Below are 23818 nucleotides of genomic sequence, written 5' to 3' on the forward strand. Positions count from 1 at the left end.
TGGCAGGACAAGTCTGGTGACGAGAGGGGTGGGGCCCCCCCGCCCTCCCCGCTGGCAGAGCCAAGGGCTAGTTGCCTCCCAGGTGTCCGTGGGGCAGGCAAGGCCCGGGCTCTTGGAGGGTACCCTCCACGCCTCCAGCTGGGGGGCTCCCCCACCCAGGATTCCGCACAGTCTGCACCTCGCCTCACTTGCCGGGGTCACCCTCCTCCAGGTCCTCCTGCTGGGGCTGCCCCCAGCCAGCCGAGTCCCACAACCGGGCACACGGCTGCTCCTAGATTCTAGGACTGGTTACTGGGATCGAGCCCTCTGCTTTCACACACTCCACCACCAGGGCGGGCTCTTCCCCCGGAAGGGTGGAGACGCAGTGCTGGCACTGCCACTATTTATGCCAGACACGTGTCCCCCGCACCCCTTACCCCGCTCTCCCAGTCCCTCCCGCATCCTTGTCTGGGAAATCTCCATTAGGGCAAACCCAGGCCCTACCCCTCCTCTCCACTGGGCCTGGCAGCGCTCACCTTCCCACCGGGCCTGGAGGTGCCGAGTGCCTCTCCTAGGGGAGTGCCTGGCCAGCTGACAACAAGGACCATAAGTGCTACTTGGCACCAGGGTCCCCAGACCAGAGCTGGGAGGGCCCTGCTGTGGGCGCCAGCTCCTGTCCTGGGCTTCGGAGCCCATGATGACTCCGGAGCAGCGGGTGGGAGCAGCCTTTCCGCACGGGCACAGCAGCCCACGCACGGGGTTTAAAGCCCAGAGCTCTCGACCTCTGAAAGGGAGCCTCGGGCTTCCTGCGGGGGGGGGCGGGGGGGAGCAGCGTACAAGGGCCACCAGAGGGGAGCTACCCCCAGCTGTCACCACAGTGGCCTGGGAGCACCCCGGGCATGGAGCCCGTAGTTCCCACCCTGTGAGAGAGGTCGGGCCTGCCCCCCAGCACATGGAGCAGAAGCTCTTACCTTACAGAAAAAACCCTTAGAACCCATACACAGACTCTAGCAAAACCCTAACCATCTACATTTCCGTCTGAGTAAAGCGCAGCTGCGGGAGCGCCCGGCCCTGCCCCCGCTCCAGCACTAACGGCGGCTCCCTTTGGAGCCGAGCTGTGCGCGCTCAGCGTCCACGCTCTCCATGTCCCTTGGGCGCTGTGGGGTGAGACGGGGCCCCGGCCACCATTCCCATGGAAGGAGAGCCAGGTTCCCGGGCACGTCACCAGCTCCACGTGCTCCCCTCCCCCCCAACAATCGTGCATGCACCTGCTGGGCCAGCCTTCCTCGGAGACACATGCGACCCTAAAGAACTCTGCATTTTCAATGTGCCTTCTCCTGCGTCAGGGCCTGGAGGCTCCTCCTGACCCTCCCTCGTGTGGCCCCGGCCCTGGGCCTAAGCCCACTTGTCCTGGAGCCCACAGCAGCTGGGCCAGGAGCAGCCTCTGGGGTGGGGTCTCGGCCCTTCCCCCTCCCTCCGCTGATTTCAGTGCCTTGCTCCGCTCTCCAGGGAACCCCTTGCAGCCTCCCCCCTGCATCTCACCGTCATCGAACTTCGGACAGAGCGAGGACGCCAGGTCTCCTGGGGCCCACGGTGGTCTCAGGGCAGGGGGACATGGGATTTGCAAGAACACGGGGAGTCCGCAGGCAGCCCCAGCCCTCCCCTGTGGCCCCCTGGCAGCCCCGGCCTGTGAGAGTCCCGTGTCTTAATCGGCCGCGATCTGCTGTCTCTCTTTTGCCGCACATCTTCAGTTCTCACAGCTCATCCGGCGTGTTGTTATTTTTCCACCCTCGTGAATGAAGGACGCCTCTTCCGCATTTGCCATCGTGGCTGCTTCCCAGGAGGCCTTGCGGGGTGGGCGGGGCCGGGGGGGGCCTCCACGAGGCCCCGCCCCCCGTGGCACGGACCCCCGCCGGAAGCTGCCGGAATGTTTGCTGAAAATTAAAACATCTGTACTTACCCTTCTCTAATTACATTCCCTCTTGCTTAAGGACAAAGCAAATTAAATCATCCCGCCGCCTCAGGTTCCAATCCAAATTTTGGACACAAATTTACTAGCATGGTAAAGCCAGTTTGATTTATGGGGCAGTCTGGGGCCACACAGCAGTGGAGCCGGATGGCTGCATTCCCCTCCACCTCCGAGCTGGGCAACCACAGTCCTGGAAGGAATTGGCCGGAGGTGACCACGTCACTGGGTTCCTTTGCTCCTTGGTGGTTGCCTGCTGTCTGTCGTGCCAGAGGTCAGATGGGGTCAGCTTCCTCTCTACTGCTGATGGCCTGAGGGAGGGGGCGCGGGGACCCTGACAGCTAGACGTTCCCAGGTGAGGCTTGTTCACCTTGCCCATGCAGCACATTCGCCTGTGAGTTTTTACATCAGCTTGCGGAGGTGGGCCAGTTGGGTCATGGTTTCCGTTCTACCGATGGGCCCTGTGGTCTATGGTGGGGAAGCCAGAAGAGGAGGCCAGCCCAACCTGGCCCAGTTACAAGTGTTGCTGTGGAGGAGAACATAAACTCAGCAGGCTCCACCCGTCGCCATTCACCCGCACTGACCCAGACTGGCCCCGAGGGCAGGCCAGTTCAAGGTGGGAGGCAGCCTTCTCTGTCTCGTTCCCTGCCAAGGCACTGGAGCCTCGTGCCATCGCGCCAGCGGCTCCTGGCTGTTCCCTCACCTGAGGCCAGAGAGATGACTGCGGGCTTATGGATGGGACAGATGGCGGGTGACAGGCCGGGAGGCACTGCTGAGTGGTGGGAGGTGGGCAGCGGGCACCTCGCCAGGCCCTCAGACACACACCTGTTCCCGCCAGATGGGGGCCAGGAGCGGCCTCAGCTATGGGAAGAGGCTAAAGTCAGAGTGGGGGTAGGGCAGGGGCTGCCCCTACCTCATGGGGAACCAGCCCAGGGGAAGAGCCTGGTTGTGTGTGACACTGAGCCAGCGAAGGCTGAGGCCGTGCCTGTCTAGGGACCGGATCCCTGATCAGGGCTGACACCTGGCTCTTGCGCAACCAGGATCCAGAACTGCAGGAGGGAGCTTCACGATCCCTTCTCCCCGGGGCCTGGGGCTCACGGTGTCGATTGGAGAAAGGGGAAAGTGACATCTACTAGTGCCTGGTGTATGCGGGCACAGTGCTGGGCACTTTCCACGTGGACCTTGGTGGCATAACTCGCGGGTTAAGAGCGTAGACCGAGAAGTCGGACTTGCCACTTGCAAGGCAGCAAACCCCGTGCTCTCTCCTCCTGTCCTTTGTAACATGGGGAGGATAGTACCTGCATCACTGACCTGTATGGGGCTAAAGTCCTGAGTACCTGACACAGAAGTGGTCAATAAAGCTCTCAGGTACTGATGCCCAGCTCCCTTGTCCCTTGCCAGCCATACTGCACGTGTACCACATACCTCTAGACTGGTTGAAGACCCCTGGTTTGGGTCCTCACGCACCTAACCGGTTTCATAGCCTCCTGATGAGTCAAGTGGCTTCGTCTTAGCAACTGCCTGCCACAGTTCAGAAGCGGGAAATGGACTTGAATTCTTTAGGGCTTCGGGGAGGGGGTGGTCTCTGGTTCCCCAACACCCCCAGGAAACTGAAGGACAGCCTTCCCCCGTCACAGAGCCAGACTCAGGCCAGGCTGGGGAGTTTTGGAGCCAAGACTGAAGCTCAAGTATCATAAGTGAGGGCATCGTGCCCCCTTCCCACACACGGGCCCCAGGAAAGAGGGGGTGTGGACCATGAACTCAGTAAAGACAGAGGAAGAAACACAGCGATGGCAGCAGCAGGAGGGAACGGGGAAAGACAGTAGGAATTTCTACTGCTGAGATGTGACCAAAGGCCTCTCCCTGTGTCCCACAAAAAAAAAAACCCAGCATTTGGGTGTCTGGTGTCTGGGTTCAGCTGGCTGTGCTACACTGTCACACCCTTGTGTGTGATGACTGAACATCTGTGGCTTCACTCTCCCACACAGCTGGCTCCCTCCTCCCCTGCCAGGCTTTCTGTCCTCCCCTTGATAATGCAGGACCCTTCCTCCGTCCTCCCGCAGAGGGGCAGGAAGCATCCTTCCTGCCCCCACTCCCCATGGGACTCACTTCTCCTCAGAATACATTCTTAGAGAAGGAGCAAGGCGGCCAGGAGCCCGGCCCCAGGAGCAGGATTGGCCCCTCGTCAGAGCCAGTCAGAAGCAGGCTCAGCTCCACATGTGGTTCTTAATTATCTTTCCAGTTCTTGGTTATTAATGATCTTGGAGAGCGAGCAGAGAGCAGCCTGGCCCTCGCGACTCCTCCAGGCGTCACCTGCTGCAGCCTTCCGCCCAGCGCTGCGCACAGACCCTGACCCAGGGAGCTCAGGCCCAGGGGCTGGTGGCCAGCGGTTAACCCTCTCACCTCCAGTGGCTGCAACCAAGGTCAAGCTCCCTTCCGCGGCACTGGCCTCTAGCACCCCCCTTAGACTCACACTCACAACCTGTTTTTGAGCGCCCCCCCCCCATCCTGGACCTGGATCCGTGAAAATCCATGGGGCAGAGAATGTGAAATTGACTATAATGGGCTGGGGGGGCACACATTCTTGCGGTTGTCAGGCCCTCCAGCCAGGAACGGAGGGGTATTGGCAATTTCCGCCACTCTACCATTTCAGCGGCTCTCACCCCTAAAACTAAACAAAAAAACTTCCAGTTTTCATGGCTCCAGCCCCAGCAGTAGAATATTTGGAGACTGGAGAGGGGACCCAGCCTGCTGGGAGCCAACAAGGAGCCATGTGGGTAAGGGCACTGGGCCGTGGCCGCACGTGGTACTGGCATCCAGCACTGCCCTCCCCAGCCCCCTCCCTACTACATGGAGTTAAGTTTCTGCCCTGCTTCACCCAAATTGCCGGGGACAACAAGGCCTTGGACTTCACAGGCTCACAGTTAGAAAAGGCTCTAACGGCACCAATTATGCTCACCGTGTTTGCGGAATGGATGGAAGGAGGGCTGGCTTGCTTTAGTCATTGTGGGGCTAAATGTAACCCCAGAGGTGAAAGCATTGAAAATGGTAGGCAAGAGCCATCTTTTTACATGGTTCACAGCCAGTGACATGTGACAGAGGAAGGAGGTGGGGCTGAGAGCCCCAGAGGGAGGACAGAGAACTGAGATGTGGGACAGATTCTCTGACCTGGAGGTCTTTCCCTCCCAAGGCTGAGCCGTGCCTGACCCCGGAAGCCACCCATGCCAGGCTTCCAGAGCCAGCAGGCAGTCCGAGCCCTGCACAGCCACTGCGGGGCGAACACAGCTGGCCAGGGCCCAGGAGAGCCCAGCAGGTTCCCCACAACAGACCTCCCTCTGCCGTTTCCACCATAACATTGTCAGGCTCCCATGGGGGCCCCTGGCGGGGAAGAACCCCCAGAGCCCCTAGCACGAGCCCTTCTTTTCAAGGAGATTGAAGGATGAGCTCCATCCATCACCACCAGAGCCCCCGTGCTGAGCACATTTGTCTCATTTGGCACCAGAGCGGGCGGGAGCTGGCTCTGAATACCAAGTGGCTTCTGCTGCCTGGAGCCCTCTCTCAGCCTTGCCTCCCGGATACTCCACAAAGGGAGCTGCCCACCTGCTCTAGGCAGACACCCCATCTGGGATACTCCCATGATGCTCCTGTTGCCTACCAGCTCTGATGTGCCCCCTCCAGGGATGCAGAATGAGGCAGCCAGGACCAGTGGGTTGTAAAAGGTTTGTTTAATGTCCCAGCACTCTGAGGAGAAGAAACTCCAGCCAGCTGGAGCCAGGAGCAGGACCACCCTGCCCCAACACCGAGCTCCAGCCTCCATGCTCCCACACCAAGCCCCCAGAAGCCACGACCAGGGACTGGCTCACAGCAGGGCAAGGAGACCCCACTGCTCCCTGTGACTCCAGGCCAGGTGGGAAGGGATTTGCATAAGAAGATAGCAAAAGCCCAGCCCACACCAGGACCTGAGGCTGCTGAGGTCGCTGAGCTGACCATGGAAGACATCATCTGTCACTGGGTTCCCATGGCCAGGATTTCATGGCAGAAGCCAGAAAAGCCCGAGCCCACCTACCCCCCAACGCTGGCAGTGCCAGGTAGAGAGTCCAGCTGAGCAGAATAGCTGACACGTCACACTTCCGATTCCAAGCTGGAGATCCGCCTCCAGGTGCACGGTCGGGGGAAGCCATGCATCCCACAGGCCACCCTACTGACCTCTTCCAGCCCCCCAGTGTCCCTGTATTCTGTGCTCAGCCCCAGAGTCCTGCCCCTGTGCCCCGGAGGCCCCCAAGCCCCAGGAAGCCAGGGGCCGTGGCTGACACAGGGTGGGAGGTGAGGGCAGACAGCCCCCCAGCAAGGTGGCAGGTGGGCATGGGCGTGGAGGCAGGCGTGCTGTCCATGCGGCCAGGGGGGGGGCCCTGCCCACATCCGCTCCTGGCAGGCCTCCCGGTAGGACGGCAGCCGCATCGACTGCGCCTGCGTCCAGCGCCCGCAGGCCGGGCGGGCACACCGGGAGGGCTCCGAGCTGGGCCGGGCGAAGGCCTCGGTCACCGAGCTGGGCAGGGAAGCGTGGCGCGGGCGCGAACCTCGGGCCCAGGCCGCGCGCAGGAGAGCCTCCCGCCCGGCCAGCTGCTCCGGCCCGAGCAGCGGCAGGTTCTCGGGCTCGGGGGTCTCCGGGAAGAGCGGAAGGAAGGGGCACCCTGACCGTTCGGCTCGAGGGAAGGAGCTGTAGTGACAGCGCTCGGGCGACTGAGGGCGCTCCGGGAGCGCGCGCCGCTCGGAGGCCGAGAGGTGCCGCCCGCCGCGCCCGGTCAGCGACGGCCACCGCGCCTCCCAGGCCGGCCGGCCGGACACCTGGGAGACGTCGGGTAGGGAGGACCCGGGCGTCGGGGGGCGGCCCGGGGGCTGCGGGGCCCTACGCCCCAGCGCGGTGCGGCCCCCGCCCGGCGGCCCGCAGCCCGTGGGGCTCGGCTTGGGGGTCGGGCCGGGGGTGGGCGGCCGCGGACTGGGGCAGGCGGGCGGCGGGGGCGCACGGCGGCCGCCTCCCCAGCTCTCGATGGTGCGCGTGGCGCGGTCCAGGGAGCTGCTCACGCCCGCCGTGGTCACGATGTCGCGCGCCGCCTGCAGCATCTTGAGCACGCTGACCTGGGCCGAGCCGGCGGTGAGGTCCGGGCTGGGCGGCCGCGCGGGGCTGGCCAGGCTCTGCACCCCGCTAAAGCAGCTGTAGATGCCCTGGACGGGAGGCAGGAGACCGACACGGCGTGAGCGGCGCCCACCCTTCCGGGACTGCCCCACGCCCCACGCCCCACGCCCCACGCCCCACACCCAGGTGGGAAACATCAGCCCAGGTGTCTCTAAGTCCCAGGAAGTAACTAACATTTGTTAAGCTCCTACTGTGTGCTGCTGGGAGAGCTTACAGTGGAGCTCTCCGAGGCACCAAGAGGGTAACTCCTTCTCCTAAAGTCACACAGCTTGTAAATGGCAGTGAGGACTCGAACCCCGGTCAGCCCGGCTCCAAAGTCCTGCCCTGCCTGCTGGAAAAGGGCTCTGCTTCTCACCTGCTGTGTGATGCTGGCAGGCCATGCCACCTCTCCAGACCTCAGTTTTTACATCTGTAAATGGGGCCATGGCCAGCTCTGACTTAGCTGGGTTGCTGCCCCTGAAGCTGGGGCCTGTCTAGGGTGGAGTGGGCACCCACCCTGCTGAAGGCCAGCAGGAAGTCCAGCCGGGACGCGTTGGGCACCGAGTGGCGCAGCTTCCGGTAGACCAGATGCTCCCAGGCGAAGACCAGCAGGGCCAGACCCATGGCCACGAGCAGCATGTAGAAGACGCCGGCCATGTTATCGATGTCTAGCTTGCTGCTCATCACCTCGTTCTTCTCGTTCTGGCAGATCCCCGAGAGCCACACCGTCTCCAGCTTCTGGGTCTCCCCTGGTGGGGGCGAGGCACACCTGGCTCAGGAAGGACCCTTCCAGTGCTCACCCAAGCCTGGAGTGAGGAGGGGTCTGGAGCCAGGGTACCACCCCCCTGTAGGACCACACGGGGATCCAGCCCGGCAGGGGAGGATGGGGGGAGGGGTGTCAATGAGCAGGAAGGAAGGAGAGCAGAGTGGGAGCTGGGGGGGGATGCCAGCCTCTGACATGCCCACCTCCCACAAGCCCACACTCCACATGCCCAGCAAAGGCTTGTCGACTGCATAAATTTTATCATTCATTTATTCATCAAACACTTATTGGTCACCTACACGCCGGGCATGGAGCTGGGCACACAGAGACAAAAGGCCTCGGCCCCCAAGGAGGCTGCAGGCACCTTCATGGTTATCACTTGCATTATTCTACGGCACTGATGGAAAACCAGACAGTTCTTTATCTCACAGGGTTGGGACTCTAAATTCAAACTGTCTCTGGGTGTTGGGGCAGCCCAGCCGGACCGCTCACACGTGTGAGCCCCCGGGGTACCAAGGCAAACCTGGGTTCTGGCTCTGGGATTAGGCAGGCTGTTGGCACTACCCCAGGTCATCTCAAGATGGCAATGGAGGGGAGGGGTCTTGGGGAAAAGTAAAGGAGTTCAGATGCCCCCAACCTCCACCGTGTGGCCTGAGCTCCTTCCTGTCTTCCCATCCTGCAAGGGCTCCCCAGCTAGTTCCTGCTCCCTCCCGGCAAACCAACCCCTCCCCACGTCTCCATCCCGCTGCTCCTAATACCCGCCACCCAGCCACTGCACCCACCTCTCACCCCCAGAGACCTCTCTCCGTGCCCGCGGGCCCTGGGCACTCAGAGGACAGTGGTGGGGATGTTGACCAGCCGTCGGGCAGCTGTCCCGACCACGGGCTCTGTGGCCCACCTGGGACCCACCCCAGCCCCCATCAGCGGCTGCACCCACCGTCCCCCAGGAACTGCAGGAGCGCCAGGTCTATGGCCCGCTTCCAGTGGGAGTCCTTCTGCATGGCGATGCCGTAGCCAGTGGTGGCAAAGACCTTGCCAGAGCCAATGGTGACCAGCTTGCAGCCCTCGTCCTTGCCCGCCATGTAGTTGAGGACAGCAGCGTCATAGATGAAGGCATCCAGCTTCCTGGGGACAGGCTGAGCCCTCAGGCCAGGGATCAAGTGGGGTTCAGGGCACCAAACCTGGGGCCTGACAGGGGTCTGGGCCACGTGGGCCCACTGACCACCACCCAGGAGGGATGGATGGGCAGAGCCTTCTCTAGTTCTCTGGGGTCCTGGTACAGAGAAGCCCCCTCCCACAGCTTCGGAACCCCACCTACCCTCCTCCTCAGAGAGGCCAGGGGACACTCTGCTCCCAGAGGACACACCCTCTCTGCCCTCCAGGCCCCTAAACATCCTAAGAAGGTGACAACCAACACCTGAGGGCACGGCTGAACCTTGGTCAATACCACAGCTGCGTCTCTGGGCTCTGGTGGGCGTCCTCAAGCTGCACTCTGCCCCAAAACCTCCTCACCCCCTCCCCGGGGGTCCTACATGGCAACCCAGTCTCACCGTCCCACCTTGGGTCTCTCGGGGAGACACGTGGGTAGAGACAGTCAGGGGGTGGGTGCAGGACTGCGGACCCACCCCATCTTGAGGCTGCTAAGCGCGTCCTCCACTGAGCGCTGGTTGAACTTGACCATGTGGGTGTGCATGTCACGGTAGTTGCTGCGAATGTTCCGCTCCGTGCTGCCGTTGGGCACGGTGCCGAAGCGGAAGGGCGGGTACTGATCCTGAGGCCGCTGGAACTGAGCGCAGAGGGCAGCGCCATTCATAACCCCTCCTCCAACCCTCCAGCCGACCCGGCCCCGACCCCATCCCCCCAGTCTGGACTTGAATAGCGAGCGCAGCATGGTCTTAGAGACTGTCCAGCCCACGCCTGTGTTTTACAAACGGGGAAACTGAGGCCGGGACAGGGAGAGACTTACTCAAGGCCACTTAGTCAGTGGACCTGAGCCGTCTCTCCCTGTCCCCGTCCCCAGCCCCCTCCTCCCCAGGCTCCCCCGCTTCTGCCTGCGCCCGCCTCCAGTTCAAATTCCACTGATTCCAACTGTCCTGTGTCCCACCCAAGGCCTGCCCCTGGCTGCGGCATCCCCCCCCACCCTCCAACAGCACCCTCTGGGGCTCCAGAACCTTCTTGTCACTGAGGCCAGACACAGTGTCGATGTACTGCTCCTGAATCATGAAGGCGGCCAGGTTGGCGGTGTAGCTGGCGAGGAAGATGACGGCGAAGAAAGCCCAGACCAGGACCATGATCTTGCTGGTGGTGCCCCGGGGGTTCTCGATGGGCACCGAGTTGTTGAAGACCAGTGCCCAGAGAAGCCACACAGACTTGCCGATGGTGAAGGACGGGCCCCCAGACTCTGGGGGTGAAAGGGGGGACACTGGTGCTCCTCTTGCCCGGCACAGGGGGGGTCAGGTTCAGCCCACCCAACTCCACGGCTCCCATCTCTGCTCTGTCCTGGGTGGAGACCCCATCCCTGGCTGTCCCCACCCCAGGGCACGTCAACTCACCTTGCTTCTCTCTCTCTCATGCATCTGATTGGCCCCCTGCATATTGTTGGAAGGCCAGGGACCTCCCCCACGGGGCATTCTCTGAAGGGCCCTCTGGCCCTGAGCCCACCCCTCCTGGGAGTGCCAGCCCTGCCCCTGACCCCGGGCCCAGGTGGGAGCTGACTCTTGCCGCTGGTGAGGTTCTGGTTGTAGCTGACGGGGCTGAAGTACTCGAACATGAAGACGGTTATGGCCACCACGGTGAGGCACATGACAAACATCATTACCCACACGGCAGGGCTGTAGGGCTCTGGGGACAGAGGCGGGAGGTTCAGAGGAGGCGGCGCCGTGTCTCCCCCCAACAGCTCAGGCGTTCTGGGTGCAGACAGGTGGGTCCATGTGGTCATATCAGCCCCGGGGACTGAGCTCAGGGGTCTCTGACTCTCAGAGCAGTGGAGCCCCAGGAGAGACGCCATCCCCCAGGGAGGTCAGGCTCCCCAGCATTCTTGGTCTCTCCCCTCCATCTGCCCTGGGCCAGGGTCCCATCACCCATCACCCACCCTAGGAAACCTCCCTTTGATTCCACATCTCCCCTGGCTCTCATTCTCCCTCTTCCCCCCACTTCCTTTCACAAAAGAGGGCCAGCACCCCATGCTCTTTCCCTTTGCCCTCCCATCCCCCTGCCCCTGCCTGCAACCTCTTCCACCCCTCAGCCCCTGAGGGTGGCCCCTCAAAGCCACAGGAGCAATCTCAGGGAATTCCCTCTGCTTTCCTCCTCTCCTTCCTCGCCGCCAGCACCGCTGCCCACGCTCCTGGGTCTGGAACTCCACCCCCGCCACACACACACCCCGGGCCCAGCATGGGTGAGCTGCTTGGAATCAGAGCTCTGAAGCCAAGCCTTACCCCTCATCCTACTGACACAGAAACCGAGGCCTGAGGGGCTGGGGAGACCGACCTGAGGTTTCTGACAAAATCACTTCAGTCTCCCTGAGTGAGAAGTCATTACTGCCCAAATCATTTTCTCCTTCGATACAATGCCCATCCTACGAAGTGGAGTTTGTTGCCTTCCCTGTGGCTGAGGAACCCTGCTCAGAGAGGTTCAGTGACTTGCCCAAGGTCACACAGTAGGAAGAGGCAGACCTGGGATTCCCTCTTCTGCTCCTGGTCGAGAGGCTCAGCTGTCCTCAGGGCTCTTTGAACCAGTCCACACTGCAAGTCCCACCTGAACTTCTGACTGGGCGCTCTGGGCAGGCCAGGACTATGGCCAGATCCCAGCACCTGGCACGGGACCCGGCACAAGGGAGCTGCCCAGGAAATGCTGAATTTCTAATCAAGTCAGAAACTAGCCCGGCTTCCCGTGCTCTGGGTTGGCTCCTCCAACCCCCCGTGAATCTTCTCCCTTTGTCCCAACGGCCCAGCCCAGGAGTTCCCTGGCGGTCCAGTGGTTGGGACTCTGCGCTTTCACCGCTGAGGGTGCGGGTTCAATCCCTGCTCAGGGAACTAAGATCCCGCAAGCCACGAGGCCAAAAAAATGAAACAAAAAGCAATGTCGCAGCCCACGAGGTACCTCCTGAAGGCAGCCTGCTTCGCTGGTTTTCCTGTCCTTCATAATGGTGCCACCTTTTACCCCGCTCTCCCCATCCCCCGCCCTTACCGAGCACCCAGGCTCAGGACTGAACCTGGACGTCACCTCTTCCCTCTCCGTTCTACCCACCTATCATAGCTCAGGCCTCCGGCTAACCTCCAAGGACCCAAGGCTGCAGTGCTGCCCTCTGAGGGTGCACCCCAAGCTCCCCATCTCCACCCACGCTCCACACGTCCACTGCACTATCCCTGCCCACCCCGAGCCGCACCCAGGAAGGCCGAGGGGGAGACGGTGCCGTTGCTGCGAGCCACCATCACGCTGATGCCCGTCTCCACGAAGGGCACAGAGAAGTCCACGATCTCGGAGCGCTCCTCATTGATGGTGAGGGAGCCAATGGCCATGTCTGCCCGCTTGTAGTACACCTGGCGGTCAGGCCCGGATCAGAGGAGGGGCTCCCGCAGGCTGGAGGACTCCCCCACTCCTCTCCCAGCCCCGCATCCAGCACCCACCAGCTGAGTCAGTTGTTCCCACTTGGGTCCTCAGAGCTCCACTTTCAGTACTGACCCGAGGGGTCATCATTGGTGCCAGCACAGTGCCCCTGCCAGTTCGGAGACCCTTAGGAGCTGGGCCTGGGTCCCACCCTGACTGATCCCCAGACCAGGAGGAAACACCTAAGGAACATCCGGGGGTGGCTGACGGATGGATGGGGCCCAGGGCAGCAGGCGGGCAGGTGGGCGGGCTCAGGTGGCCTGGGGCCGGGCCTACCTCCCCAATCATGCCGTTCCACACGCCGCGCACCCTCTTGCCATGCTTGCCGTTGGTCACCAGGTACAGGTCGTAGGAGAACTTGACCACCTTGGCCAGCTTCTTGAGGATGTCGATGCAGAAGCCCTTACAGCAAAGCTTGGTGTAGGGAGCCGTGTCACCACTGCTGCCACCAAGAGACCAGCAGGGGTCAGAGCCAGCGGCTCCTCCCAGCCTGGCTGGTGGACGCCCACTCCTATACCCAAGCATAAGGCACACACAACGCCCGCCATCGCACGGCGGCACACGGCTCACACCGGGCCTCCCGGGTGTTCTCGCGGACCTGAAGGTGTGGTTGCCATGCCGGCGGCAGGGCACAGTGTTGGGCACGCAGCCGCCTGTGCCAGGGTCGGGGCTCTCCACGATGACAAAGGGTCGCTCTTCCAGCGTGGCCACCGTCAGGTGCCGGCTGTCCACCACGGGCTGCAGGGAAGCACTGTAGCGAGGCCACACCGGGTACTTCATGTGGAGAACACCATGGTCCCAGCGCCCCACCTGCAGAGGATGACCGGCCTCAGCCCGGGACCTTCAGCCCCACTAAGCCCACGCTATAGGTGGGGCCTCTGGGCGAGGCCTGCAGGACCAAGAATCCTCCCGCCACACCTAAGGTCACTCGGGGCAGGACGAAGCAGGGCCTGGGGTGGGAGCATCTGGAGAACAGGAGAGTCAGGGCAAGGGGCTGGCCAAGGAGAGGGCTCCCTGCAGCCTCCCCGGCTTCTGGCCCCCCACTTTCCAGCCCAGCCTCCACACTGCTGCTGGCTCACGGCCTCTTCCTAAAGCCCAGACCTGAGCCTGTCACACCGCACTCATTCCCCCAAGCTTCACATAAAGTCCTTAGCCCAGCACTCAAGACCCTTCACGGGTCCAATTTATCTCCATCACCCTACCCTTCTTCCCCAGTCCCCACACCTCCAAACACATCACTTAAAAATGCTCCAGGGGAATTCCCTGGCAGTCCAGTGGTTAAGACTCGGCACCTTCACTGCCATGGGCCCTGGTTCAATCCCTGGTCAGGGAACTAAGATCCCACAAGCTGCGTGGCATGGCAAAAACCAAAACCAAAACCAAAATAAAACAAAAAAACTCTAAACCCTCCTTCCCCTCAGTCTACACCAGGCTACTATCCCTTCCCGATGGGCTCCTACTCAACCATCCATAGCCCAGCCCAAATATCCCAACTTCTGTGAAGCCTTCCCCAGTTTCCTCCTTTGAAGGCAGAACTAATTTCTGCCCCTCCTCTCTATTCCCATAGTGCTTTGCAAACATTGTTTCTTAAGCACTGACCACCCCAAATTCTATTTGTTTACGTGTCCGTCTAGCCAGCACAGCTGTGGGTTACTCCTTCAGGGGCAGGACTGTGTAATAAGAGTGCTTGATAAGTTCTATAGTGAAGGGTGTTGTGGGAGCCCGGAGCAGGGCTGCCTCAGACCCCCGGGAGACCTGGAAGGCTTCTCAGTGGAAATGTTTCAGCTGAGACCTGAAGGATGAGGGGCTGGATGAGGGACAGAAGGGACTCTGCTCAGCTGTGGGACAAGAGGGGAGGATAAAATGAAAGGATACCGAGGGCCCCTGGGCTCACCCCCTTCTCACCATCTCCCAGAGGCGGTGCCGGTTGAGGGCGATCACCACCATGGTGGGCCGGACCAGGTACCCACCAGGACTGAAGGAGAAGTCCCGGCCCTCCCAGGTGACATTCAGTAGGTGCCTGCGAGGGGGGAGAAGCCAGGGTCCTCTTAGCCCTGACCAGGACCAGCTGTGCCCTCCCCCACCTTCTGCCTCATCACTGCCACCAACAGGTAGCATTTGTGTAATTATTGTTCTGTTTCCCTGTGTTGACCCTCGAGATCCTCACCACACCCTCACACCCTGCTCTTTTCTCAGATGAAGAAACAATGGCCCAGAGAGGTGAGGTCACTTGGCCCCAGGCACACACCTAGTGGGAGGTGTGATCAGTGAGCCCAAACTCATGGCCACTCGTGGCCATCCTATGCCCTGGGCAGGTGCCCACCTGTAGAAGGCCTTCCGGGCAGGGCTGACAGGCCCAGGGTGGCCGCGGCACTCCCCAGCCGGGGTGGGCAGGGTGCCGTGCTGGCGCCGGTAGCCGTGGGCGCCGAGGGCCAGGATGGCCACGCCGTCGCGGACTTTCTGGCGCAGGCTGAGGCGCCAGCTCTCGGTGACGACGCTGATGAGGCCCACGGGGAAGGCGGCGGGGGGCGCGTCGGTGCTGCCCAGCGCCAGGTTGGGCACCAGCCACACATGCCCGGGCCCCACCAGGCCGGCCTGGGCCGCCTCGGCAAAGAGCACCTCGGCCTCCTCGCGCGAGCAGTAGGCCACCAGCACCGGGGCGTCGATCTGGCGCAGCAGGCGCTGGGTGTGGGCGCGCGTCCCGCCGGGGCCCAGCTCCAGCGTGAGCACGTCCAGCAGCCGCCAGCCCACGTAGTTGGCGTCGGCGACGGCGCGCACGCTCTTGAGGAAGAGCGTGTGGCCCGGGTGCAGGCTGGTGATCACGGCGAACGCGCTCCAGTCGTACTCCTCCAGCACCTTGAACAGCACCTGCAGCTGCTGCTCCAGGGACACGCCCAGCTGCAGGAAGGCGGAGCCCGGCTCCTAGGGGGAGGGGTGGGGCCTGAGCGGGGGGTGGGGCGAGCCGAGTCCCGCCCCGCCCCAACTTCCACTCCCTCCGTCAACCCCACACACCCTTGCGTCGGAACGTCTTGGGTGTCCCGGGAGCCCTAGTCTCGCGATAACCTCCTTCCCGCCCGCCCGCCCCGCACGTGGTTCCCAGCCCCTGCCGCCCATTAGAATGCCCTGGAGAGATTTTTTAAAATATTCGTCCCTGACCAAGGCTGGACCGCAAACCAGCAGAAGCATCAGCTGGGAGCTTGTAGGAAATGCAGATTCTCGGGCTCAGTGCTCACCTGCTGGATCAGAATCCCTGAGGATGGCGCCCGGGAATCTGTATTTCAACAAGCTCTTTAGGTGACTCTTGAGCCCGCTAGTCCAGACCAACTGAATGGGACTCTTAGACATGGTACACTGGGTGTCTGTATTTTTCTAAAGCACTGGGTGGGTGGAGAACCACCGTGCTGAGAGCTAATGTCAGGCCCACAGGTAACTGGGAAAGCACCATCCTCTATGCAGCCCTGGGGATGAGAATGTTCTTCCTCTCTACCGCCTCTGCCACCACAAACGCCCAGGACACTGCAAGATCGAGCCTGGGCTAGTGCAAGCCTCTCCTAGCTGTGGGTTCCCTGCTGCCACTGCAGCCCCTCCAAGATTTCACCACACTGCGACTGTCCCAATCTTTTAAAAAAGCAACTCCGAGAAAACTCTACAGGACAAGTAACCCAGTTCCTTCAACAAACAAATTTGCAAGGAAAAAAGAGAGAGTTGGAGGAAGAGCCTTGAGAGGGAAGACTCCGAAGTCATCCCAACCAATCGCTGGGTGGGAACCTAATCTGGCTCCTGATTCAAGTCAACAGACATAAAAATAAACATTTATGAGAACGCGGAAGATTTGAACACTGCCTGGATTCTTTATGATGTTAAGGAATTTTTATTATTTTTTAGATGTGATGATGTATGGTGGTTTTATTATTTTGTAAAGTCCTATCATCTAGAGATGTGTATTGAAGTATTTATGGATGGAATAAATATTGTGTCTGGGCCTTGCTTCAAAATAAAACAGAAGAGGAGAAGTGGGTGGGGGTAAGGCTGAGGCACGGTTGGCCTGGGGTGGATAGGGGATACATGGGGTCATTATACTCTTCTACTTTTATGTATGCTCAAAATTCCCCATAGGGCTTCCCTGGTGGCGCAGTGGTTGAGAGTCCGCCTGCCGATGCAGGGGACGTGGGTTCATGCCCTGGTCCGGGAAGATCCCACATGCCGCGGAGCGGCTGGGCCTGTGAGCCATGGCTGCTGAGCCTGCGCGTCCGGAGCCTGCGCTCCGCAACGGGAGAGGCCACAACAGTGAGAGGCCCGTGTACAGCAAAAAACAAAACAAAACAAAAAAATTCCCCATAATAAAAATATAATCATAAAAGAAAGGCAAATCAGATCAGTCTTCCCTCAACACCTTCTTCAGCTCCTCACTTAGTTAGAGTAAAACCCAAGTGTCCTCCCGTGTGGCTGGGACCTCGCCTCCCTCTCCAGGCTCCTCTCTGTTCCTCAGAAACTCTGTGCTGCTTCTCACCTCTGGGTGTTCACACCACCTGCTCCCTCTGCCTGGAACACTCTCCCCCAGTCCACCCCACACACACACCTTGTCACCCCCCCTCATCCTCCAGGTCCCGGCTTAGGTGTCATTTCTTAGGAGACCTTCTCTGACCAACCCCAGACCCAGAAGGGGTCCCACTGGACTCCCTCGGGGCATCCTGTGCTTTTCCTTCAGGACTAGGACCCCAGCTGTGATTGCTGGTGAATGTGTGTTTAGCGCTTTCTCCCCACGGGACAGCAAGGGCATGACCTGCCCTTGGATGTTCTCCGCTGCAGGCCAGCTACATCAGATCCCACACCCAGCCTGGCCCTGCACCTCTGGGTCTGGAGCCTGACCACGGAAGGCCAGAAAAACAGGGAGAAGGTGGGCGAGGGCTGCCCCAGAACCAGAGGTGGGTTTGGTACCTGCCCATCCCTCATCCAGACACAAGTGTGAAAGCAGCTCAGAAAGCTTATCTTCTAGAACACAGGAGCATCATTCCCACAGGCTTCTCCTCCCTCACCCAGGCCTCCCTCCGCCCTCACCCCCTTGCTGGGCCCACCCAATCCCAGGTTCCCAGGACCTAAGTGTCTCCCTGGCCCAGACTCAGCCCCTCTCCCCCAGCCCCAGCCTGGCTCCAGGCTCATGGGATGTAGGGACATGACTTTGAATGGGCACCTTGGGGGTGAGGACCACAGCAGAGCCCCCACTGATGCTGAGGATAGGCACGTGGGTCTGGAAGGAGATGAAGTCGAGGATCTGGGCCACGGCCTCGGTGTCCACGTTGTCCTCAAAGACGATGCCGTGGACTCGGGCAGTGCCCAGGAGCCCGCAGATCTGGGTGAGAAGACTGCTGGGGTTGGTGTTGTTGACACCCACGGTGAGTGGCTGGATCTCCAGGGGCAGGTCCAGGAAGCTCTGGGGGGTGAGGCGGATACGGGCCTGGGCCTCCGGTGGCCCCAAGCTGCCAAACACCACGGCCACCGTCACAGCCTGCTCGCCCTGCCCCGGGCCCAGCCCTGCCCAGGCACCGAGGAGTGAGGTGAGTAGCAGGACCGGCCCCAGGGCCCCACCCATGTCCACTGGAGGGTCCTGCGGAGAGACCACGATAGGCACAGGGAGGGGGACAGAGGCACGGAGAGAAAAGATGAATGACAGAGAGGAGGCAAAGGCCAGAGTCAGAGGGACACACACCCAGAGGATGAAAGAGAAGAGGGAGAAACCTCCCTCCACAAAGAGAGGCAGAGAGAGGGGGAGACAGACAGACACAGACAGAAAAAGAGAAAGAGACAGAGAAGTTAGCTGAGCGTCCAAGCGCAGCCCAGAGGGCAGGACCCGGGAAGAACGTGACCAGAATAGGTGCTCACTACTTCCATTCTACTGTTGAACATCAGGCTTGGCTAGAAAGGCCAGACCTTTGGAAACTCATCCATCTGGGTTCTGCCCCAGGAAGGTTCACAGCAAATGCTAATCTGGTGGGACTTCCCTGGTGGCGCAGTGCTTGGGAGTATGCCTGCCAATGCAGGGGACACAGGTTCAAGCCCTGGTCAGGGAAGATCCCACATGCCGCGGAGCAACTAAGCCCGTGCACCACAACTACTGAGCCTGCGCTCTAGAGCCTGTGAGCCACAACTTCTGAGCCCACGTGCCATAACTACTGAAGCCCATGCACCTAGAGCCTGTGCTCCACAACAAGAGAAGCCACCGCAATGAGAAGCCCGCGCACTGCAACAAAGAGTAGCCCCCGCTCGCCACAACTAGAGAAAGCCTGGGTGCAGCAACGAAGACCCAACTCAGCCAAAAATAAATAAATAAATTTATTTTTTAAAAAAATGCTAACCTGGTACCAAGTGCATGGATATGAGTCAGAGAGACCTGAGTTCAAGTCCCAGTGCTGCCACTTACTAACTGTGTGACCTTGGGGAAGTTGCTTAGCCTCTCTGAGCCATGATTTCTTGCCTGCAGTAATCACATGACCTACTTCACAGCAGTGGGAGGGCTACCCACTGTTATCAGTATCCTTATCCTATAGGTGACAGCCCCACAGCCAGGTAAAGGAAGGCAGCTCTTGTAACACACACATACACCCACCCACCCACCCACACACACACACACACACACACCCCTTCTCCATCCTAAACTGAATCTAACATCCTCAAGGGCCCTGCTCTTCATAATCCTACTTGGCACAAAGCCCCCTCCTCCTGGGCACTGGATATCCCTACTCTACCCTCTGTGGCCTCAATTAGTAGCAGCTCTTCCACAGCAGGAGTGTGTCACCACTGATTCATTCAGGGCTCGGGGTATCTCACACATGACCTGCCACCCTAGGCCATCGCTGGTGTGAGGGATTTTTTAACCTACCCCAAGGGCCTGACGTGTATCCCTGCGAAACAAACATCATTGCTTTTGGACAAACAGCCACACCGGTGAGTGGTGCCCACGGATACAGCTCTCCCTCCCAGCTGGCCATCGGCCACAGCTTTGCCACCCTCTCCATCTCCATGACATCCCCAGTGAAACTTCTGAACAGGGGAGAGCCAAATGGTGACCAGGCTGGGCTTGGTTTCATTTCAAAATGAGAAGACAGGATTTGGGGCAGGGGAGGGCACACTGTGCTCATTTTTGTGCTCTTGAAATCTCCCCCTGTGTATGGTTTCCCAGTACACTGACTTAGAACATCAGCCTGGAGGCGTGTGATTCTAGGGTGGGAACCTAAGCGTGCCGTGCCCACCACTACCTCCAATGAGGGATTTCAAATCACACCTGCAAAGGGCACTGTCGGGCTCATTTCTTCCTTTGCAATTCCTCTCTGTGCTCATCTCTGCCCACCTCTGTAGGTTCCCCATCCTCTGGGAAGCCCGAAGCTTCCCCCACTTATGCCTCCCAGCTCTGAGCTCTAGAACCGCGCTGTCAAATACGGCAGCCACCAGTCACGTATGACTACTGGGCACTTAAATGTGGCTTGTCCAAACTGAGGTATGCTGTGAAGTGTAATATGCACGCTGGAGAGTGAAGACTTTGTATTACAAAAAGAAAATCTCTCACTAATATTTTTATATGGATTACATGTTGAAGAAATATTTTAGCTACATTGAGTTAAACAATATAGTGTTAGAATTCATTTCACTTTCCTTTTTCCTTTTTCTAATGTGCCTACATGTGGCTCTCATTTTGTTTCTTCTGGACCACGTGACTCTAGATGAAGGACCCAGGTCCTCCCTCAGCTCTGAGGGGGGACTGCCCCTAGAAACTCTCTGTGCTGGGAAGGTGTCCTCCAGGACTGGAGATGAGGAGGGATTGCCGAATGCTCCTGGAGGGAGGGGCCCCAATCAGGCCAGTCTCTGAGCTTCAAACAGCAATGGGCAGATCCAGGCTCCAGAGTCCCAGCACCACGTGGCATCCAGCCTCCCCGCAAGGTAGGAGGTCATCCCCGAGCCCTGGCCTCGTCCAATTTCCCACTTGCCTCCCCCTGGCCTCCCACCTCTCCGCCTCCCATCCACCCACCCCCGCCTGCCCCACTGGCCTGAAACAGTCCTCTGGCCACTGCACCCCTCCTCTAAGAGCACAGCTGCTCCCTGGTGCCCACAAATGAAGTCCAGACACCTGGGTCTCATGGACAGAGCCCCACGCACCCCAACTCTCCTCCCCTCCGTACACCCCACACTCCCTCCAGTCTGGTGGCCAGACAGCTCCTGCTGTCATCATCTCCAGGCCTTTGCTCTGCTGTTCCCTCAGGTTACAATGTCCTCTTCCCACTGCCTCTCTCTTGTCTACAGGACAAATTCCAGAATTTTCAGAGCCCCACCTAAATCCCTCTCCCACAGAGCACCTGCCTTAGTGCCTGGCAGCTCTGGAAATACAGGTGAGAAGACAGAGGGTCTGGGTCTGGCTGTAAGCCAGTTGCCCTTCTCCCCCGCCCCCAGCCCCCACCCCCAGGTTGGGGAGCTCCTGGCTATGCCTCTGCGATGTCTCCCTCATCATTTTGCCCCCTGTTGCAGGAATTTGCCCACTCCATGATGCCCCTGCCCCATACTGGACTGTGGTCTTAAGGACCTCTGCCCACCCACTTGCCGTCGCACCTTTCACAAACGTGCTGTTAATATTTGATGAACTCCCGGACCCCCCAAAAGCCCGGCGGAGAGTGGCAATGGTGACACTTCCGGGACACTCAGCATCACCTTGAACGGCCTGAGCACCTCCACGAGCTTAGGGCTCTTCTCTTCCCCCTGCTCCCCCAATCCCAGGCAGGCTCCCGCACACGGACGTGCACGCGCACTCACACCCCAGACATCTGATGGCCGCCCACCAACCGCGCTGTTTCCCGGGCGCCCAGGGACCCCGGCTGCGCGGCTCCTCTTGATCCACTGCCCTCCGAGTGAGCGGCCTCAGCTTTGCCGTCGGGTTTCCCTCCCTCCATTTTGCCGAGCTAAGACCTGAACCCAGGCGCCAGGGGAGAAGACCACCCCTCCACCTTGCCCCCACTGGCGCGGTCACCGAGGTCTCCCTCCTCCAAGACGAACCCGCCCCCCCGCCAGCTGATTCCTCCCGGAACCCCCGGGGGAATCTCTTACACTCGGGCTGTGAAGTTCTGGGTATTTTTAGGCCAGCGATAAATAATTCATAGGGAACGTGGCATCGGGCTCCCCTCCCGGGAGGAGGGGGCGCGAGCGGCGAGGGCCACCGTCACCCGCGGCTCAAGGACACTCGCGATGCGGCCGCAGCAGCGGCGGCAACTCCGGGCGCGGGGAACCGCGCCACGCCTCCTGGCGGCCAAACTGGGCACCACGCACTCCGCGCCCCCCGCCTCGCTGCTACCCTCTGAGGGGGTCCCGGCTCCCAGGTCCCCATCCCCACTGCCCCAAGCTGGGTCGCCACCCCAAGCCCCGCGGGTAGGGGGCGCCGAGTTCGCCTGGCAGGCGGGGCTGTAGGCGGGTACCAGCCCAGCCCTGCCCTAGGGCGAACCCAGGAGTCCGGTTCCCGACCTACCCAGTCCCCTTCACGCTCCTCTTCGAATTCCTAACGGGGTTTAGGAGCAGGTTGGAAACGGACTGGCGCAGCCAGAAACTAGACGGGCTCTGAGACTGAGCAGACGAGCTCCCGCCGCCCAAGTTCCTTTCCTCAGTTTCTCCATAGCCCGGGTCGGATCGAGCCGGGGCGGTGCCACTGTCAGAGGGCTGGGGACTGGGCCCCAAGTCCCGACGGGTGAGCAGTAGGACAAGTGGGGTGAGCCTCAGGGCCCCGCGGGAATTCCCCCTTCGCTCACCCAGCAGGACCTTGGGATGGGTCGTGGGATGCACCCTTGGCGATTTTCTGGCCACTGGGTGCTTTTGCCTTCGTTTGGACCTGGCCCTGCCCACCTAGGCCTGGCACGAACCGTCTTCTGCCGCAGGAGGCTCAGTGGCTCCCCTTCCCCGCCGTCGGGGATCCTGGTCGAAGCCCCGGAGGACCAGAGCAACACGCTGGTGGGGCAGCCAGGGCCCAGCGCACCCAGGCTCTCGGCTCTCCCAGGTCCTCTTCGCCCACCCTTCCTTTCCCCTCCTCGGAGCCTGGGTCCGCCGGGCGCGGGCCCAGCATTTGGGAAGAGCCCACCACCCGGTGAAGCCCACGCTGATTTCCTGAGGTCAGAGGAGGGAGCGCTCTACCGAAGGAAGAGCTGGGAGGGGAGGACCTGGGGGACTTACAGCCTGTGAAGGGGCGGGAGTGTGAAGGCAGATGCGCGCGGTAGGTGCTCAGCAGACCTCCGGGAGCAGGGGACCGGGCTCCTGGAGCCACCGACAGCCCCCTTTCGTCCTCTCTGCTCCGTGCCCTCTCCAGCCCCCTCCGCTCTGGCCGAACCCAGCCACGGCCCCAGCTCCCAGCCCCGCTCCCCAGCCCCGCTCCCCAGCCCCCGCCCGGCTTCCAACAGCAACAGTTGTGGGGCCCGCAGCCTAGACTCCCACGTCCCCACACCGCACCCTCCCCTGCGGTGCCGCGGTGCCGGGCGAAAGAGCTGGAGGGCTCGGCGACCCAGGAGACGAATGTCTTGGGCGCCTCGCCCGCGCCCTTCCCTCGCGCCCGCCGCGCGCCTGTCACCTCGGCTTCTTCCTCACCTCCTCTCCGCCCGCCCGGGTCCAAACCCCAGGCCCGGTCCCCGAGGGTCCCGGTCCCCCGGCGCCCCCTTCCTGGGGTTCCCTGCGTCCACAGACTCTCCCCGGTGCCGTGCCATCTGTCTCCGCTGTCCTTGCCCGCGCGGCGCCTGAGCCCAGCCCCAAGTTGGCGGCGAAGTTGGCGCCCCCGGCTCGGCGCCCGCCACTCACCGGGGGGAAGGGGCGCTGCGCCCGCGCCCAGAGCCCGCGCCGACCGCCTCCCGCGCGCTGCATGTCCCCGCGCCTCGGTTCAGCGCGCTGGCGCGTGCTGTCCTAGCCCGGCGGGCGCCTGAGCTAGGGCGCCGCGGGGCCGGTGCCCGTGGCGCGGCCTGGCGCGCTGGACCGGGCCCGCCCCCCGGGCCCCTCTAGTGGCCCGCTCGGCGCCCGGCTCCGTCCCGGGCTGGGCAGCGCGCCGCGCCCAGGCTTCCAGGGCTCGCCGACCGGCTGTGGCGGAGCACTTGCCGCCGCCGCCACCCGCGCGGGCCCGCCCCACCGGGGCCCGCAGCCTCCGCCCCGCCCCGGCCCGCCCCGGCCGGCCCACCCCGCCGCCCGCTCCCGTGCTGTTCTAGGACTCTTGTTGCCCGCCCTCGCGTCCCTTCTCCCCTCTCCACGGCTGTGTCCCCAGACCCGACAGGACACTCGGGGCCAAGTGCAACCTCGGAGAAAACAGGCTGCCCGGAACCCCAGGTTC

The 23818-nt window shown here is 61.5% G+C and overlaps 1 protein-coding gene across 1 annotated transcript; it reads right to left on the bottom strand.

The window, feature by feature from the left end:
- Nucleotides 1–6067: 6067 nt before the first annotated feature.
- GRIN2C (glutamate ionotropic receptor NMDA type subunit 2C) lies at nucleotides 6068–23361 on the bottom strand (the record flags this gene model as incomplete). Its single annotated transcript, XM_082859880.1, has 13 exons — nucleotides 6068–7168; nucleotides 7635–7867; nucleotides 8819–9006; nucleotides 9507–9667; nucleotides 10053–10282; nucleotides 10597–10722; nucleotides 12266–12419; nucleotides 12763–12928; nucleotides 13085–13296; nucleotides 14392–14506; nucleotides 14810–15408; nucleotides 17678–18091; nucleotides 23299–23361. 13 exons carry the CDS (start codon nucleotides 23359–23361, stop codon nucleotides 6068–6070), a joined length of 3762 nt encoding a protein of 1253 aa, XP_082716006.1.
- Nucleotides 23362–23818: the final 457 nt, after the last annotated feature.

The sequence above is a fragment of the Leucopleurus acutus genome (assembly GCF_964270905.1).
Source record: "Leucopleurus acutus genome assembly, chromosome: 19".
Classification (NCBI taxonomy): domain Eukaryota; kingdom Metazoa; phylum Chordata; class Mammalia; order Artiodactyla; family Delphinidae; genus Leucopleurus; species Leucopleurus acutus.